Source organism: Melospiza melodia, chromosome 3, assembly GCF_035770615.1.
Source record: "Melospiza melodia melodia isolate bMelMel2 chromosome 3, bMelMel2.pri, whole genome shotgun sequence".
NCBI classification, from domain to species: domain Eukaryota; kingdom Metazoa; phylum Chordata; class Aves; order Passeriformes; family Passerellidae; genus Melospiza; species Melospiza melodia.
The window spans coordinates 13158514-13172506 of NC_086196.1; the positions used below are offsets into that span (position 1 = coordinate 13158514).

Here is a 13993-nt window from a genome sequence, read left to right on the forward strand (position 1 = left end):
GCGGGCACGGGGAGCGGCAGGGCCGGGAGCGGCAGCGGGCAGGAGCGGCAGGGGCAGGTAAAGCGGCGGGCAGGAGAGGCAGCGGGCAGGAGAGGCAGCGGGCAGGTAAAGCAGCGGGCAGGTAAAGCAGCGGGCAGGTAAAGCAGCGGGCTGGTAAAGCAGCGGGCAGGTAAAGCAGCGGGCTGGTAAAGCAGCGGGCTGGTAAAGCAGCGGGCTGGTAAAGCAGCGGACTGGTAAAGCAGCGGGCAGTGCCCCGCGGAGCCCCGGCTCCCCTCACAGACGGGCTGGCAGCGCTCGGGCCCGGCGCGGGTGCCGAGGGGCGAGTGCCGCACCCGCCTGTCCCGCACACCTGAGAGCAGAACGTGTGGCGGGGATGCTCCGCGGGAGCTCGGGAAGGAACGGAGGATTGCGGTGTGGTGCCAGCTGCTCGCTCTCCTGCCCTCATCTCTTTGCTTCGTGCCACAGTAGTTGTCCCTCTGTTCTCGCCACAGTTCCATCTGTGTGGCTCTGCCGATACTGTCCCGGTACGCCAGGGCTTGCCTTCCTCCAGCTCCTTCCTATCGAGCCTGGGAAGAAAAAACACAGAGGACAGCAATATTCTGTGCTGCCAGTGGCACCTTTTGCAGCCTCTATGTTTAGCAGCGGTCTTGCTTTAATTTTTCCTTGCAAATGTCCAACAATTTGAGAGAGAATATTTATCAAGTGGAAATTCATTATTACTTTTGGGTGGTTTGGTGAAGCCCCCAAACTCCCCAACAGGCACTGAACTTAAAGCGCAAGGCAAACGGAACAGGCTGGGAGGGAAAAGGGGAGGAGGAAGCTTAATTTCTTCATGCAGAAACTGGATGGAACAATCCTGAGAAGGAAGGAACAGCCACACTCTTTCCGTGACATTCTGGAGAAGGTCATGTTCCATTTCAGCCTGAGATGCACAACTGACTCACTCTCCTGGTGTTTCTGAAGAAAAGAAATCAGTGATCTGTCCTAACTGTTTCTGTTCTTAGGGAAGGACACATTCTGTGTGGTGCTCTTTTAGCCACTTACCTGCTTTGAGTTTCTACAGTGACCAGCAGCGAAGGGAAAATATTAGATCATGTCAGAGTTCTGGCTAATTTCTGCCCCAGGAGACAAAACAAATCTGCAGGCATGGGAGAGAATGAACACTGTGACATCTAAATCCAACCTGTCCAGCAACAGTAAATTCCATATTCCAGACTTAAAGGTAAGTGAGGAAGGGGTTTGTGTATGGGCAAAACAGCAGCATTAGCCAGTGCTAAAGACTTTTGGCATAAATACGAGATTTATCATTTGGGATAATATGCAGGGGGTAGAAGGAGCCTATGGTTGGGGGATGAGTTGTGTTCAGTCAACTGAAAATTGATCAGAGAGAAATAAGTCATTGTTCTTGAAGCTGAGCTTCACATTGGAAGGGTAGATGTATAAGGAGTAAACATGAGTGAGATGTTAAATAGCTGATCTATTGCATTCCATGTACAATGTGCTCCTAGTCATGAAAGTCATACAGCACGGTACATCCTGGATTGCTAATGCAAAGGGAGCAGCTGACTATCCACAGCCATGGCAGCAAGACTACTGACAGAGAAAAGAGTGTTGCTTTTTTGTGTGCACAACAAAGAGATTGATAAGATTTTTATCATCCATGGACCTTATTTTTAATATCTGTGGACCTTACCCCACTGGTGGTGGTGAGAGTCTGCTTATGTTGAAGGAAGTAAAGCATTTGGAGTATCTGAAGATGTCCATTTGCATTCTATTTGTCCTATGTAAAATTTATTTCTTCTCTCTTAGATTGACCCAACATAATGTTGAGCTGGCAACATTACAAGAAAAGGTTTGGCAATAGGCTGCAATACCATAAATATGAGGTTATGACTGACAGTGATTCAAAAAGCAGATGTTGGTCAGAAATGACTTTGAGAGACTTGCTTTGGTAATAACAGAGAACACAGACACCCCCTTTTGAATAAGTGCTGCTTCCCTTTGTTCTCTTAGTACATGTGACTTGTTTGTATCTGTGCATTATTTGTGTGCATTTCCAGTCACTGTTTTGTCTGGTTAAGACTATTCTATGGAGCTTGATGATAGAGGACAAAAACAGGAAGAAAGACACTGACGTGTAATCCTGAGATTACACATACTTTTTTCCTTTATTGGAAAAGGCTTTTTATGCCCTAGTTCTTGGGTAAAGGAATTGCTACTATTTTCCACCAAGTAAATAAGTTTCTGCCAAACTGTTAAATTCATGTGTACTAAGGACAAGTCAGTCCCCTTAAGGCTCTGCCAACAGAAGCCTTAGACAGAGTTGTGCATCTTTCACCTAATTCTCATCTTTTGCACAGGTGGGGACACTGGATGCTCTTGTTGGTCTGTCAGATGAGTTGGGAAAACTTGATACCTTTGCTGAAAGGTAAAATAGATCTTATTTACCACCTACAAATGAGAAACAGACATTGTTTTTATGGGATGGTATGTCCTTGTGTTCACCTTGGTCTGACTCAGTTCAGCCTGGACTACAACTGGACTAAAGTGGATAGGCTTTGTTTAACCCTTGTGTTGATTGTCATGGAGTTATCACAAAGAAGGACTCATTCCTTAAAATTTAGATGAATTATATCCACAGTTGCTTTGTCAGCACAGCAATCCATTCAAGTGGCAGTGCTAGGGAAGCTGTTTTTCATAAGGAAACTGTTTTAAATGGTGGGTTGTGGGGTTGTTTCGTGCTTTTGTTTTAAAGAACATCCTCCCACCTCATCCAGAAACTTGATAAAACAACATTTAGAGAATGTGAAGCCCTCCCTGATCTTGTTTTGACAGAGTATTTCTATTGAACCTTCTATCCCTTTTCAACTAGATAGAGGACCTCTAATGATTATATTCGTTTGAATGAAGTCCAGACTGCTCCCTCTCAGGCTTTTAAACTCCTTAAAAACCAGAATATTGACTCATATTGCATCAAACCTACTTAAGCAAAGACTCACATGATCTTCTTGCTGACAATTACCAGGTTTGCCTTTTGGGACAAACTGACCTGGGCATACAAAAGAATAATGTAGTACAGCAAGCAAAGAAAATGACGAGTGAAGGTATAAGCTGCTGGGTTTTTCTGCTTTGTTCTACTTTTTGCTTTGGCAGCTTACCTAGTTTTGGTCACAGACACATGCATTAGCTCTGGGTCTTTTTGCCTTTTTTCTCCCAGTCCAGACTGATAAGCATTTTCTTGTCTAAATATGCTCAATCCTTTCATAGATCTTTGTGTGGCAGTTGCAAAGAAATACAGAAACCCTGATATAAACTACGCATCTATGCTAGGCAGTTTAGGTGAATGTTGGTCTGCTAGAATACATTTCTCCATAGCATTTTTTTTCCTGATTTTCCTAGTGCTACACAAGGGCTGTATTAGAATGATTGCATATGATAATTCTGGGTTGCACACAAGATGGATCTTTTAGAATCATAGATATGATTCATGTCTCGAGTTGAAACGGTCCCATCACCATCATTGAGTCCAACACCCTGCTTCTCACAGAACTACCTAAAACTAAACCATACTAATGCTTCAGGACTTTAAGCAAGGCAAAGCAACCTAATTTATCAACAAAACCATCTCCATTGTGACCCTGCCAAAGATACTGCCCCATATTCTTTGTAACATGTTCCAGCTTCTTCTTCAATTGTAGAGATTCTTGAGGAAGTGGAAAGGGGGGCAAATTTGGGAAGAGACAGTGCCCATACCTGCTATCTGTTCTAATGGAAAGTGTTGGATGATCCTTGTGGATCTCTTCAAACTCAGAATATTCTGTGATTCTGTGTCTCTAATCAGGGTAGCAGATAGGAAGCAGCTGTGTGTTCTGGGTTTGAGGGCTGCCAGAAATTATCAGAACTGATTTTTCAGAAAGGCATAACTAATTCCCAGCTTTGTGAAGCATTAGGAGTTCTGAAAAGCTGAGTTCAGAATCCATGTAAGATCATGGAGGGCAGTTAGAAGTGAAATATCAGTAAGAGCTCCTTAGGCTCACTGGCTCCTGTTATCTTTGTCTTTACTTGCCAGCAGGATACAGCTGCTTGTTCAAGCTGAACACCACTTTACTGCACTAATTGTCCCTTTAATGTCAGTAATGACTCTTACCCTCTGATGGGCTCTGGGGACACGGAGCAAAGGGGTCAGTGAGGCCCATCCACTGTAATCTGCTGAGGCAAGGACTCTTCCTGTTTGTCTCATTTGCCTGTCAAGATCAACAAGATTTAAAAATAAGAAATATGTTTTGAAAAATAAGAAATATGCATTAGAGTAGTAACAGAGAATAACAGAATAATCAGAGGTATTAGCAGACTGAGTCCCACAAGGACCTACAAAAGCATTTTGCATTAAATAAATGCCTCAGGTTTTATGTATAAACCCTTGTGATTCAATGGTTAAAATGCCAGGCACTCTCACTTGGTTGAAGTAAATGGCATCCAGAGGGTTACAAGCCTGTTCAGATGACCTGAGCATTTATGTTCCTGGTTCTGTGAAAGAGCTGCCTGCTGAACTGTTGCTGGATAAACACAGCTGCCAGTAAAGCCAGGCAGTGCAAACCTGTCAGCACTGCCTCCTGCCAGGACAGCAGAGAAGGGGCAAGAGTTTGCAGGAGCTATTGTTTCCACATACTTTTATTATTTATTTACACAGGGAGGAGGAGTGTTTTTCCATGTCATCCTGTGGTAGCATGGAGCTCTCTCAAAAGCTGACAGTTTCCTGGGTCACTCTTACCCAGGGGTTCTCTCTGGTGCTGGGTCAGTGGCATACCTGGGAGTGGCCTCAGATTGCAGGACTTCTGCTCCCTGCAGTGTTTTGAAGGCCTGGGTGGGTAGCACCCTTTCTTTCTCAGTATCATTTAAAGTGTGTTAGACGTTTTTTTGGAAGCTAAAGACATTGCACAAGACATAATAGTAGGTTAAATAGAGTTACTCCCTCTACAGATTTTTATTACTACTTCTTGAAGCAGTTTTGCTGAAACTGTCATTTGATCATGATATTTGCACAAAATGGGATTCATCTTATCTAAAGGCAGAGATCTGATACTTAGCTGTGAAAACTGTCTATTGTTGGATGTCAGTGTAGTCAGTGGGGCTCCTCCAGGGGTCTGATTCCTGTCATTTGCTCCAGACATCAGTGGTGTGGAGGGGATAGGTTCTGTCTTTGCATGGGAAATATATTGGGTGAGCAAATCTCACTTGCTTTCACAGGATGCAATGCAAGGCACAGAGGCTAAGGCAGGACTGGAGAACATTCCTCTGGCACAGTGTATTACACACAGTGTGGCTGTACCCTGCTGCGGGGACCATGGGATGTGTGGGTGGGAAGGGAGCCAAGCCTTGCCTGGGCAGGTAGGACTGTCAGGTGCATGAGAGCACACACCTGTCCCCTGCTCTGTATCCATGGAGGGGCCAGAGCTGTCTCCCACCTGTCAGTCAGCCACCAGATGCACTCAAGAGTCCTGAAAGCAGCTCAGGCCCTTTGGAGAAGCTCCTGGTTTATACATGTCCCTGTGAACTGCTTTCTCCATAATGTCTTTAACCTCTGCTATGCTGTTGGTTTTACCAACTGCTGTCTCATTATGTGTTCTTTGGGCTCTTGGAGCATTGTGAAGGAGACAAAACCCAGCTCTAGCTACAAGCTGAAGTTTGCAGAAGTGCTTAGTAAAGCTGCAATTGTCAGGGAAGCTTTGCCTGGATCCCTCAACCCCCCCACAGCCTGAGTGTGGGAGACATGTGCTGTACCCTCACAACCTCCAGATGAGTCCCTATGGGGCTGCAGGCAGGTGGTGAAACACTGCAGCAGCTCTGAGAAAGGGAGGTGAACTAGAGCACAGTGGTATAGATTCCTCCTACAGGCACTCTGAACTGCATCTGTCCAGGGTCATGGGAAGAATGATTTGGGTTGAAAGGCTACTTTAAAGATCCTCTGGTTCCAACCCCCTGCCATAGGCAGGAAAACCTTTCATTATACTAGATTGCTCAAACCCCTATCCAACCTGGCCTTGAATGCTTCCAGGGGCTGGGCATCCACAACTTCCCTGGGCAACCTGTGCCAATGCCTCATCACCCTCATAGTAAAGAATTTCTTTATATACAGTCTAAATCTTCTCTTAGTTTAAAATTGTTGCCTCTTGTCCTGTCACTATAGGCACTGGTAAAAAGCCTCTGTCCAACTTTCTTATAGGAGCCCTTTATATATTGAAGTCACAAGATCATCTCTTCTTCAGACTGAATTGACCCCAAATAGCACAAATTTTGAGTACTGCATTCTTGGCAGCATCAACAATCTCAGACTTTTCCTAGCTGTCATAGGACTGGAAAACCTTTTCCAAGACTCTAAGTTTCTTCACAGTAACAAAGATAAATGCAACTGCTTTGCAGCACATGAAAGAAAAATCCTCTTTTCTAACACTTTTGTGGTATGTATACCTGACCCAAAGTCTCTTTTCTGCTCCTGAAAACCACAGGATTGGTCACAACACCACATTGTCCAAACACTGTAGATGCCTTTTCAGTCTCCAGCTCATCTGCAGCTGTAGCAGTCTCCTCTTAGTAAGGAAAGAAAGAGAAATGAAGCAGAAGTGAAACCTGCTGTTGCACTCCCTGTCACAAGGCCAAGGATAATGTCCACTTTGTGTCTCTGCCAATTTAATGGTCAGGCAGTAACCTTGTGGCTTCTGGGCTCTATACAAGGTGCAGTCAACCTAGGACAGTTAGGGAACTGCAGGCCAAATTCTGTGAATACTTTTGAGTGCAGAAGGATACTTGAACAACCAGAGAGTCTTGCAGCCTGTATGAGACAGGTACTTTGACTAGAGACAGGGGGGACTACTGCTGAAGGGACTCGATTAATCCATTTCTTAAAACAGGCAAAGAATAAGTGGCACTGTTGTCATATATAGCACAAGAGTTCTACTGTCATTACATTGCAAGGGTTCCATATTTTTGTTTTGTATCTCCTTGATGTTTCTTGTAGGCAGCTCCTCCAGGCACTGACTCTTCCTTGTCCTCACAGCAGCCACCTGAGTCCCACCAATCCACTCTTTTATAACACTCTTCAGATTGGTTTCAGGTGTGGCCTGTTAAAATCAGGCCTGTTCCTAACCCTTAATAATTGGCTCAGCTGCAACTCTTTAGGGGGTAAGATTACTTTCTATACTACCTTTATTTATTTATGTTCTACCCCCCTACAATTCCCCCTTTTAATTAGAGTAGCAGCATTTCTAGAAGGGCATATTCAAATAAATTAACATTATGACACATCCATATATTTTATTTAAAACTGAGTTATACAAGTGTTCAGACAATATATTATAGTACAAATATGTATATTTCTGAGTGTTGGTTCAGTTTTGCAGCTTTTCTCAGTTTACAAAGTACTTATCTTCAAAATCTTTTATACTCATATTTAACAAACACTAATAGCTGCAATTGACATATTTTACCAATAGTTTAGTATTCAAGTCCTTTTCCCCAAAACCACAAGGTTATATAGCTGAATCCTGTTTCCCCAAATCCACAGGATTATATAGTTTAATCCTGAATACACAGGGCCATATACTCTAGTATTTGAGTCCTTTTTCTCAAATCATGTCAAGGTCACCACTTGTTGTCATATATAGTGCAAGAGTTCTATTGCCATTACATTGCAAGGGTTCCATATTGCCAGGGTTTTGTACCTCCTTGATGCTTCTTGTAGGCAGCTCCTCCAGGCACTGACTCTTCCTTGGCCTCACAGCAGCCACTGACTCCTGTTCCCTTCAGCCAACCAATCCACTCTTTTATAACACTCTGCTGATTGGCTACAGCTGTGGCCTGTTAACATCAGGCCTGTTCCCAGTCTCTAATAATTGGGGCTCAGCTGCAACTCTTTAGGGGGTAAGATTACTTTCTGTACTATCTTTATTTACTTATGTTCTACCCCCTTACATGACACAGTGGAGACTGTGTTCTCTAGGAGAGTCTCTGCACAAATCACTGTTCTGGACTGGGTGAAAGCATTTGAATCTAGCTCTCCTGCACCTTAAAGGAGTGTCTTGTCCACCATGCTGAAAGAGAAGAGAGAAGGAGTCTTGCAAAGAAAAGGAATAAGAAAGAAATTCCCATCAAACAAGATAACACTGCTATTTTCCCCTGAGTATTTTCTGAGAACCTTTTCTCAGCGAGCCCTAAGGATGTCTTTAGCATCCTATGGAACAGATCTTTAGTCAGTGTCTATATGCAGCCTCCTTTGCCTTCATTGCCGTGGGGGTTTTAAACATGAGTTTCTTGCCATTCTTGCCTTCTGGTTTCTGCTATGCATAAAATAGGTGTACAAAAGATTTAATCTTGATATTCTGTAAGTCCAGAACACAGGCAAAATGACATTACCTATGTTTTTGCAGAGATCAGTGTATTTAGAGGTAAGACATGGAGTTCTCCATTGTGTCCTAGATTTTTTATTAAAATTTGAATTGCAAATTAACCTGCCTTGCTTCAGAAATGTTTTGTTTGGGCATTTCTGTTTATTAGATTGCTGTGAAACTGTTTTTAAATAATTTTGTTTCTTCACTAACAAAGCTTCTTTTGTTACACTTAAGTGTAATAAAGAAAATAGCCCAGTACATAGGAGAAGTTATGGAGGACTCAAAAGACAAAGTCCAGGAAAATCTTCTGGCCAATGGAGGTAGGTGCTGTGAATGTGGGGGTTTAAATGCATTGATACTGCTTTTGCTTGCTTCAGAATATGAATATGTGGAATTGAAACCCTCACACTTCAGAAAGGACAACCATCAGCAACATTTTATAAGAACGTGTCTAGCCTGCTCCCATTTTTCTCAGCTGAAGCTAACTTTGGAGTGAAGATGAAAGTAAGAGACATCCTTGTTCACTCCTAACATGATTTAGCACACTCCTGTGCCCTGCCTGGGCTTGATTTCTTAAGGGCACCTAAATCACATTCTGTATGGTTGTGTGACAGCTGTCAGTGATCTGTCAGTAATTTGCATTTCCCAGCTATTCTGGAAAAATACAACAAAATTGGATGTGGTATGCATGCTGATTACAGACTTACAGCATGATGCTGTTGGATAAACTAAGAGTGTACACTCCATCTCTCTTTGTCTGCAATGTTGTACTTCAGACCTGTATTAATAAAGGATGGAGAGGAAGTTCTTTTAGAAATGTCCTTGAATGATATAAAACTGATGTTTGATGGGTGCAACTGTTCGAGAAATACAATAATCCCATTTACTGTGTTTCAGGGCTAAAGGATAAAATGAAATGTCTCCAAAGTATGTTGAGGACTGATGGTTGTGGTGTTGTTCCATGCATGCATTTGTGTATATTAGTGCTAGACACAAGTCTTGGTCTGGTTGTAGAGATACAGTGATCAGGTTACGATGGATTTCTCAAGTAACAACCTCGTAGCTTGATCACGATATCCCTATGACTTGAGAAACAACAGGTTTCATTAATTTCCTCTGTTTCCCCTTTTTGCACCATTTTTTCCCTATCAGCTCTGCATGTGTTCTATTAGAAGGATATGGAAATTACTTGCATGTCTTACTAATTTCCTCTGTCTGGGGTTGGTCATCCAAACAAATCATACTGAATTAGGGCATTAACCTTTTTAAGATTACCAACTGCATCTTAAAAAATGAAGTCAGCTTTAGTATATGAGGATTCCCCTAATATATTCCAGTGTCAGTCTTCATAAGCTTCAGCAACTTTACTGGACCAGTTCTTCCTCCTTCCCTTTCTGATTAGTAAAAGAACTATAAAGTTGAACACTTTCTTGAGGCTGTGAAATCAGAACCAAAATTATAAGACGTGATTTATTGTTGCACAGTCCTGTTTCATACTATTTGACCATCCCAAGATTGTTTTAAGTAACGCTGGCTTTAGCTCACTTGTATATAACCCCACTAGCAGTTTGGTAGTGGCTATGTGTCTAAAAAGTTTTTTTGCTAGATTTTTAGGAACAAAAATGCAAAATAGTAAAAAATACAGCACTTTTAGTTACATGAACTTGCATGTAACTAACATGACACACACACTCAACTTTCCAGTGGATAACTGTTGAAAGCAGCCACATGCAAATTTTCCTCTTACAGAGGGAAATGTGTGCTTGTGTAATATAGAAACTTTTAATATATCATAACAGCATAAAAAACCTTTCTTGAAATGTAAGTAAAGCTGTCCTTCAAAGATTTGTACCAAATTCTCTTCCATTTATGGAAATGTTAAACCTAAATGAATTAAAAAATTGGTAAGAGTTGGAGCCATTCCTTAGAGTGATCCCAAAACAAAGCAAAATGGGAAGCATAACAATTTTGAAGAATTGAGTGTTTTGGAGAGGAAGTATTTAACATTGTGTTTTAGAGCTGGTATGTAAGTTGGATTATGAGACATGCAGGCTGTGGGTTCCCTGGGCAGCTGTGAGCTGGTTGGAATCATCTCTCCTGGGTGGGCAGCTGGGTGAAGCCCTTTAGAAGTGACTCAACAGGTTCCATAAATGAGGGATGCCATTCCAGGAGGATCAGGGTGCTGGGGCTGCTTGGCATTTTAAACACAGCTGTGCTAGTGTGTTCACAGTAGTTTGTTCCATCCCCAGGATCAGGCTGCTTAACTAACCTGCACCAGTGCCAGCTAGCACTGGCAAGTTCACTCAGGAGTGAGCTTGAAAAACTGGGCTGAGAACTCAAGCAGTGCTCAACTGCCCAACATTTGGATGCTGCTGAGATTCAAGGAATGTGAGGTTAGAAAGGACATGTGAGGTTCTTCAGGGAACTTTTATATCTCATCAGCTATAAATTGGTCAGTGTCTGTCTTTAAAGAGCCTGTGTCTGCAAAGCCTGAGCACACAAGCTTAGAAGAAAGGCAGCAGGGTGAAATCCTTGTGTTGTGTACCCTGTGCTGAAAATGCTGTGTGAACTTGGTTGCTGAAGTATTTTTGACCTGTCTGCCTTCCCCACAAAGATCACGAGCAAGCATCAACAGAGAAGTGTGCATGCAGCAGCTGTGTCATAGCTCTCCCAGTCTTCTGCCATTTTGCCCCTTTTCTACACCCTCCCTGTGCAGGAAAATTTGCTCATTCCTGATGGGGTATCAGCAGGAAGGGTTAAATCTTTGCCCTATGACTCTTGACCATTGAATGTGGGGGACATTGACACAGCTGTGGTTTTGCAAGAGGGGGAGAACACTGCCATGGCAAGGGCTCTCTGCCTTCCAGGCAGTTTATCTCTTGCTAAGAAGCCTATTTCTCCTAACATAAGATTTTCCATGCTTTGGAAATCTAATAGGGTAAACTGACTCTGTTGTGGGGTGAGAGAAGCCCATGGAAAGGATAGTACTCTCCTGCCAAGGGTATTCAGTATCACATGAGACTGCAGAGTACCCTCAGCCTGGTAGTATGGCAATTACACAGTTTTTCACATTCCTTCTCATGCATCTTGGTTTAACTAAACCTCAGAGTCCAGCCCATAAGAAATTGTGCTCAGACCTTGCTGTGGGACTGAATTAACTCTCTGAACAAGGCAGCAAAGAACACTGAAGTGCCCCAGCATGCATGTCCTTTTGCTTAGCACCTTGAGCTTGTTTTGCTCCCTATCACCTTAGAGCAACTTCCCAGACATTCTCCATGTCTACTCTCCTGGTCTGGAAGGAAGCCCACCCTTTAGGTGACATGCTTCTGGCCTCCTTGTCTAGACCTTGAGACCCTGCCTGCCGCCTTCCCCTTGTCTCCCTAACTTTCTGGGGGGGAGAGTTCCAGCCCTTCTCATTGTGGCAGGATGCATGACTTTACCCCATCCTAGAAAGGTCTGCAAGAACACCCTGTAGTGGTGAGTTCAGCATCCAAAGGCCCTCAGAACTCAGACAAAGAGCTGTTTGATTTCATGAGCTGCTGGAGGAGAATTCTTTATTTGGTACCATAATGTAAGCCTTAATGTTTCCTAACATTAAGAGCCCTTGATCTTCAAACAGTGAAACAGGAAAACCTTGTTCTAGGAGCTGGGTGTTGTATGTGTTCATTTCCCCTTCATTCTGGAAAGATGATGTGGGTCCCTGTGGTCCAAGGGTGCTTTGTTTTGAGGGTTGCATGCACAACTTTCCTTGCTGTGAATTTCTCTTCTTGGATGCTGTGACTGGATTTATCTATTATATAAATAGCCTCTAGCTTTGTGTGAAATGGGGACCTTTGTGTGAAAAGTCAGTGAGGAATTCCTCATCACACCTGCATTTGTTTGATTTCTAGTGAGCACTTAACTGAATCACAGAGAAGTGACATCTGCTACAGTCTTAGTACCTTTGATCAGGCTCTCAGCAACCCTGAATATTACTGCTGATCCTGGGCACAACGTTTTTCTGATAGCTGTTGCTGGGTTTAAATTCAGGCATATTGCAGAAATCTAGATTGAGATTACACAAAACTGTTTTTACTGTGAAGAAGAGTAGCTGTACACTGCTGTGTCCCACTGATACAGATAATTTTACACTTTCTCTGTACTTTTAGGTGTAATGCAAGAAATATCTTTGATTTAACTTTTAACTTGTGGAGATGTCTAGGAAGTTGATTAGATTGGGTGATCTGTGCATATTTGATCTAGATCAAATCTCTATAAGAATTGAGAAGTAGGCTTCTGGTTTTTAATGCTCTGAAGTTAATCAGAGCTATGCCTAAGCTATAGCTGGGGACTACTCCCCAAAGCTTGACCTGCCATCTGGTACACTATCTGCTTTCATGCATCTCTTTTTATTTTCAGTTGACCTCATTAGCTACCTGACACGGTTTGAGTGGGACATGGCCAAATACCCTATAAAGCAGCCGCTGAAGAATATATCAGAAGCATTATCAAAGGTAAATTGTACTCCACATTTTAAGATGTCAGCATGGGGAAGTGTGTCTTTTGACTAGTTGTGATCCCTCCCCTATGGTAGGAGAGGAGCCTTTGCCTTTGTTTTGGGCAGGAACAAGCTCAGAAGCACACACTTTGTACTAAAGCAGTTGATATTACTATTGCAGTATAAATTATAATAATGATACATATATTGAAATTTATCCAGTCTGTAAGTATATGGTCCTTTATCAGATTCACTAGAGTACATTGATATGTTTTGTGCACTTTAATCCCCTCCATTGTAATTTTCTTTTTTTTTTTTTTTTTTCATATACTGCCATATTATTCTCCACTTCAGAGGTGTTTTTCATGAAATTGTTAGTCTGACATTAAATCAAAAGCCTTCAGGCTGAATGAATTATTTACACTGTCAGTTCATTCAGAAAGGCATGATGTGTTGTTGTTCAATGTAGGTAACAAATAAAACCATGAACTTGCCCCTTAGGTAGAGCTTTAGCACACCAACAGCAGCAGCTGACTGAACCCCATTTTCTGCTGAGGCCTTTGCCCCAGGGGATCTCTCACCCTGGCTCTCTCTTGGCCACAGGCTGGTGGTTTTAGGAGAGCTGGCAGCTGTGTCTCTGTGTTAAGGTGGTAGTTGTGGGACAGAGGGGAGAGCAAGGCCTCAAGCACTGCATTGACTCCCTTTTTTCACTTTGTTTTAGCAAGTGACTCAAATAGAAGCAGACCTGAAGACCCGATCAGCTGCGTACAACAACATTAAAGGAAATTTGCAAAGCCTGGAGAAGAAAACGATGTAAGTATTTTGCATTGGGGATGCTGTTGCTGGCCGAAACGTGGGCAGTGTGTGCTCACACCCATTGCTGTGTTCTGGTGGGAGCAACTTTTCCAGCTTTAGAACATGCTGAGCATTTAGAGACCCAGTGAGAACAGGTGGTAGCTGGTGTGGTCAGCATATCTCAAAATCAGCTCAGGGAGACTGAAGTTCCTAATAGGATTTTATTGACACTGTGAGCAGGCAGTCTTGGAAAAAGTCAACTGTTTTGCTCTGATGGGACTTCAGGGAGTCAGAAATTAGATGAGCTGTGTCAACTGGTGGATTCCTTTGCCACATG

General features: G+C 42.9%; 1 protein-coding gene across 2 annotated transcripts in view; it reads left to right on the forward strand.

The window, feature by feature from the left end:
* Nucleotides 1–13993, forward strand: part of ATP6V1C2 (ATPase H+ transporting V1 subunit C2) — a 21810-nt gene continuing 7817 nt past the window's right edge. Inside the window, exons 1-7 of one of the 2 annotated variants that reach the window (XM_063150833.1) lie at nt 1–57; nt 1005–1222; nt 2361–2428; nt 8619–8704; nt 9282–9311; nt 12783–12877; nt 13583–13674. In XM_063150833.1, coding sequence (XP_063006903.1) covers nt 1094–1222; nt 2361–2428; nt 8619–8704; nt 9282–9311; nt 12783–12877; nt 13583–13674 — 500 coding nt within the window. In that variant the 5' untranslated portion in view covers nt 1–57; nt 1005–1093. Of the gene's footprint in view, nt 58–410; nt 1223–2360; nt 2429–8618; nt 8705–9281; nt 9312–12782; nt 12878–13582; nt 13675–13993 lie in introns of those variants that run through there. The other variant, XM_063150834.1, reaches the window with a different exon arrangement.